The 5,303-nt window shown below is 44.0% G+C and overlaps 1 protein-coding gene across 1 annotated transcript; it reads right to left on the bottom strand.

Moving 5' to 3' along the window:
- Positions 1–1,123: 1,123 nt before the first annotated feature.
- LOC111829441 (meiosis-specific protein ASY2-like) lies at positions 1,124–3,453 on the bottom strand. Its single transcript, XM_023778527.1, has 4 exons — positions 2,766–3,453; positions 2,407–2,591; positions 1,953–2,318; positions 1,124–1,858 (listed from the first exon to the last, which is right to left on the bottom strand). The coding sequence occupies exons 1-4, from the start codon at positions 3,451–3,453 to the stop codon at positions 1,124–1,126; spliced, it is 1,974 nt and encodes a 657-aa protein (XP_023634295.1).
- Positions 3,454–5,303: the final 1,850 nt, after the last annotated feature.

The following is a 5,303-nucleotide window of genomic DNA, read 5'->3' as shown; positions in this document are numbered from 1 at the left end:
ATCTGGCATCGGCAAAAGCAGCTGCATCCCAGTACGCTCCCAATCCTCCGGGCTAGTCTCAAGCGCCCTCGTCCTCTGCTCGATTTCGTCCAAAAGCGACATCGTTTTCCTGCGCTTCAATCGCAGCTCTTCAGTCTCGATTCGCAGTTCGTCAAGACGAGCATCAATCCTCCTCCTTTTCAACCGGTAGTACTGTAGATCTCGACACTCACCCCAGTGCAAAGCCCCGATCTACATAAACCACGAAAAATGAAAGGACGATCTGTCAAGATAAACCAAACTTTTCAAAAAGAGGACAAGACAAACTCTAAATTACATGTATACCTCATCCGCGAACGACTGGCAGCTTCGACTTCGTCATCACTGGCGGAAGGACGAAGAAAGAATGGCTTTACCGAACCCGGAACGAAAACATGACATTCGAAAATCCCCGGGACCCTACCATTCCGCAATCCTGAGACTCCATCCCTTGCCAGATCGTCGCAGTAGTCAACCAAACACATAGGCATAGCCGAAATCCTATAGAACTTTTCGCGACCCATTCTCTCGGATGCGACTCCAAAAGATCAATCTTGTGCAAAACGTTGGATCTCATCGCTTCGATCCGTCGTAAACTCGCTTCGTAGTGGCGATGGCAGTCGTAAATCGAAGAAAAGAATCTCTCTAGGTGATCCCTCTCACGTTTCGAAACCTGGAACATAAGAGTTCTCGGAACCCTAATACTCGGGTAAAAATGCATTCCTCTCTCGATCGCCTCTGCATCAGAAAATGTTGGAACATCGATACCAGCATTACCCGAGATACAGGAATTTGAGGGTGAAAGAGTTGGATTCGCCATGATTCAACACTGATAGGATTTCCGATGAGCAAGAAAAGACCTCAGAAGGTGTATTTATAGGCGAAACAGACTGATGTTTTCCAAAAAGCAATAGAAACCGTCTATCATGCAAATAAACAAAATCCAAAATCGGATAGATCAAAACAGCATCAAATTAAAAAGAGAGGAACCCGTCCAAATATTACAACAAGGCCGAGGCCCAAATACAAGTTCATAGCCAAAAAATAAAAGGAAGGAAAGAAAGGAAGAGGAATCAGATTTAAGAGGCAGTCTCCAGGTTGGTCTCTAGGTCGTCCTATGCCGAAGACAGATCGGCCCGAAAAAGAGAGGCATTCGACCCATGCGGATCCCGAACCGATTCTGGCGGATTGTCATCCTTCGGGAGGCCATAGCCAAGCTGATCCGACGACACTGCAGTTCGAGATCCGAAGCTTTAAGGGACGACATCTTGTCGTAAAGTCCCTGTAGATACCTACTCAAGCCAGCAATTTCCGCCATCTTCTTCTCCGGAATGACAATTCCCTCTTTCACCAAATCCTTAGCCATCTCATCAATACCAATGGATTGGTTGATTTTGTCCTCATGAGGGCGAGCTCTCTCCCCCTGTTCGGTCAGATAGGCTCTGACTCGATCCAGACGACCTTGCGCCTTGATCCTGGTCCTCTCGACCTTCTCCCAGCGATCCTTCCGAAACCGTCTCGTTTCGGACGCAAGCTTGTTACAGACGTCATCCAGATCGCTCTGCGCCTTCTTCCTATCCTCCTCAGCGGACGCAGCCACTACCATCAGATCTGCCGCATTTTTCTTCTCCACTTCGAGATCCTTCTCCAAGGAAGCTACTTTCGCTGCCAAGTCCTTAATCTTCGCCCTACCGTCTTCATAGCAATTTTTCATTTTAGCGAAAACTTGCTCCGACGTTGCATGACTCTCATCCCAAACGTGGTATTTGAAGAGCATGGTGTTAGGATTGGCGACCATCTGCGTAAAGGTCGAACGTTCGGTAAATGTTTTGGCCCATAGCTAAAACAAGACGAATAGACAAACACATGCGACTACCTTGGGTCATCCTCATGTAGTCTTCCTTAAAAAGCATCTCTTCCGGCGGAGGCAGGACCTTGGAAGAAATCTTGATGTTTCGGCACAAATGAGCCGACGCCAGCGAATTCATTGAAAGAGGACCTTCGCCGAAGTAGTCGAAGGTGAACTTGTCAGTCTTCTCGTTCCTCCAAACCGCTCGGAAAGGCTCGACTGACTGGTCGACGAAGTCAAGACCGGCATCAGACGCCGACCTCTTACGGCTCTGATCGCCTTCTGAGGCAGGCAATCCCTTCCCCTTATCTTTCTTCTTCTTCTTCCTCCCCTCCTGTTGCGCCCCTGCAGGAACAATCTCAGCAGCCCTCGTCTCATCGCCAAGAGCGGATTCTTCGACTAGGGCAGGTGCCGCGGTCTCATCAGGGATGTTGACCTCGTCATGGTTACCCTCCGTCAGGTACATCCTCCATTTCAGGAGCAATTGGAACTGAGATCGGCAATGTCTCAGTTCCCTCCTGGTCAGCCTCTGAGGCGACCTGCGAATCCTGGCTGAACTCGCGCAGGACGTCGGCGATGTTCGGAAAAAGTCTTCTTCCTTGCTCCATTGCTCTCTCTACTCTCTGTCGGGATAAGTATTTCCACTCGCGATTTGGACCCCTCAAAAGAGCGTTTTTCACAGCTTGAATTTCTGCGGTCAAGGGTCCGTAGGCTACGGGACGAGCTGAAATAATGGAAGGAAAGGTCAGGTCAGTCCTAACGTAATTTTCCAAAACACGTAAAACACAACCTACCAGGTTTTTCGTTCCATTATCTCCTACGCCCAGTCATCGGGCTCTCCATTGAATAATTGTCGACCCGGACGTAGAAATACTTCTCCCCCCAGTCATGAAAGTACTTGTTTTCTTCCCTGGAAGAATATTATGTCTCGGGGCCATGTTCACTACCCATGTTCCGGCCACCTTTGATTGCTTCAAGGTAGTCATAACCTTAAAAAGACATACTCCAACACGGCATCCGACTTCAGCAGCTATCGTCAGAATGCCAGTGAAGTTACACACCCCAGCTGGCGTAAGCTGACAGATCGCCAAGTTTCGGCGATGAGCATACAAGCTCAGCAGTGACGAGATCGGAAAGCAGAGGTGACAGTCTCTAAAGTACGCCTCGTACATGCATATGTACCCCTTAGGCAGATTCCATGGGCGCTGGTTTGGACGCGGGATTATGTACGTCACCCCCTTATTTGCCTGACCGCATACATTCAGCGTTGCTCTCACCGTGGCTTCATCACTCCTTGTTGGATCCCCTCCAATTCGCCCGTTAAAGTCAAGAATGGAACTGATGTCCTCCTCAAAGATATTGAGAGGAACGAATCCATCTCCTGCAACAGGCGACCTGTTTATGGATCTTGACGATCTGCTCGACGGTCCAGCGGTTAAGTCGCTTGACCTAGGAGCGTTTCCAGAGTTGCAGCGATTGACGTGACCTGTTGTACCAGATGACGGATGCCCCCGGTTCCCCGACGTTTCTGCCTCATCGGCTAGCCTTCTCACCGATGGAATCCGAATCTCTCTCCTCGGCGGCATCTTGGGCAGAAGAGTATGGAACGAAGAAAAAAATGCGATACAAGTGAATAAATAACAAAGAAGGAGGAGGAGCGGAGCAAGATTACCTTGTCAACAGGATGGAAGTAAATGAGAGAAGTCGAAGACAGCAGTCTGGTATATATAGCCGAAAGAGATAGGCGACAAACCCTATGAAGAGCAATGATGACCTAGGCGCCGCTTTGTTCCGACCTGACGTGCTGCACCACAGGAAATCTCCACGTGTCGAGATCAACGACATTCCGCTAAATATAACCATTCGATGCTAGTCCGGGATAAATGTAGATACCCTTTTCAAAGTTTTGAAATCGAATAAACATTCGAATTCAAAGACTGGGGGGGACTTATTGTTGGTACATGGTTTGGTACCAACGACATAACCACATTTAACCGGATAAGAACCGGACGATTATACCGGCCAGATCTCCATTCGAATATGGGCCGTTGGGCCGCGACCCAATAGATCGCCGACGAAGCGTGAAAAGCAAGTTTCTAATCAGAATAAGTTTAGATTTCCTAATAATATTAGGAAATAATATCTTGTAATTCATATAAATAGGGGGTTTGTCCCTTATTTTGCTGGATCGAAACATTAATACAGAAAAGACACAATTCTCTCATATCCACCAATTTCTCTCTTTCTAATAAACCCTAATCGAAACCCTAGTTCTTCATCTCCAAGGTTCTATATCTTCTAGATCTTGTAAACCTGATCATCTTTCAATCGGATTTATCCAAACCACGGTTAAATCCCTTTGTGTGAATCCTGTTTCCACATTAACAAAGTTGTGCTAGCACTAAAAATATAATTTTTGAGTTGTGACAATTAGATGTGAGAACATTGAGAGCTTTGTGTTTAGTTTTGAGTTATTTTCTAAACATAATTAATTAAGAGAGTTATTCTTAATAAAGAGAGTGTGTTCAAAGAAACTATGTTTTTCTCCTAAAATTGTGAGCAAACCCAATTGGTCCATCGCTTAAGCAACTGGTCGCATCTCTCAAATAGCCTCATGGAAACCCTATTCTCCCTTAAAGATTAATCATAATAACTAGTTTGAGGTGGAAAAACCGAATGGAAGGTGCCAATAAACCAAACCGAAAATAGAGAAACTAAAACCAAATCGAAATTGACTAGAAATCGTATGGATCTTATATTGTACTCGATTTGAAACCGAATTCTATTAGTAATAACTATGATGTGGTTATTTAATTTTCTTTGTTCTTAAGTACGTTTTAAAGCCGTAATAATACAAACACATCTTATCTTAAGTTTCATATACTATTTATGTAATGACATTTAATATGACATTTATTGGTAAATGATAATACAACTCATTTAGTTGTTTAATGTAGTCGTATTCCAAAAAACTAGAACAGTTGAAATCTATAACCAGTCTAATGTCAATATCAACAACTCTGTTTTCGTTCACCTAATATGCTCATATTAAGCTATTGAAGATTCCAAATGAAAAGAGATAACCACTAAAAAAAAGAAACAAATCCATTTTTAATAAATATTTGTATTTCTAATATATAATATATAGGTGATATTTTTCACTATGTATTGCTACTAATGTTTACTAAAGCTCTTAGACTAAATAGTTCATAATTTTCCAATAACTTTGTTCAATTCAAGTTAAGATTTATACATATATAGAGATATTTGAGTCAAAAATAGATAAAGAAATAACAAACCAAAGCAGTCACTACCTAAGTCTCCTCATGGTTGTGCACCTGCCACCCCCACACGTTACTACCTAAGTTTATCAATGATTGCTTTAGTAGATATATAACCTATTCAAATAGAAAGAAAGTATTGTAATCAAAATTAT

The sequence above is a fragment of the Capsella rubella genome, unplaced genomic scaffold, assembly GCF_000375325.1.
Source record: "Capsella rubella cultivar Monte Gargano unplaced genomic scaffold, Caprub1_0 scaffold_7, whole genome shotgun sequence".
In the NCBI taxonomy this organism is placed as follows: Eukaryota; Viridiplantae; Streptophyta; class Magnoliopsida; order Brassicales; family Brassicaceae; genus Capsella; species Capsella rubella.
Note: the sequence above shows the minus strand (reverse complement) of the source record. Positions and strands in the feature narration are given on the sequence as shown.

Excerpts from the sequence above, each read along its gene's own strand:
- LOC111829441 (XM_023778527.1), bottom strand. The coding sequence starts at position 3,453 with ATGCCGCCGAGGAGAGAGATTCGGATTCCATCGGTGAGAAGGCTAGCC. Across the intron at positions 2,592-2,765 it reads TCTTCCAGGGAAGAAAACAA|CTCGTCCCGTAGCCTACGGA; the intron begins GTACTTTCATGA and ends CCATTATTTCAG. Across the intron at positions 2,319-2,406 it reads AGTTCAGCCAGGATTCGCAG|GGTAACCATGACGAGGTCAA; the intron begins GTCGCCTCAGAG and ends TACCTGACGGAG.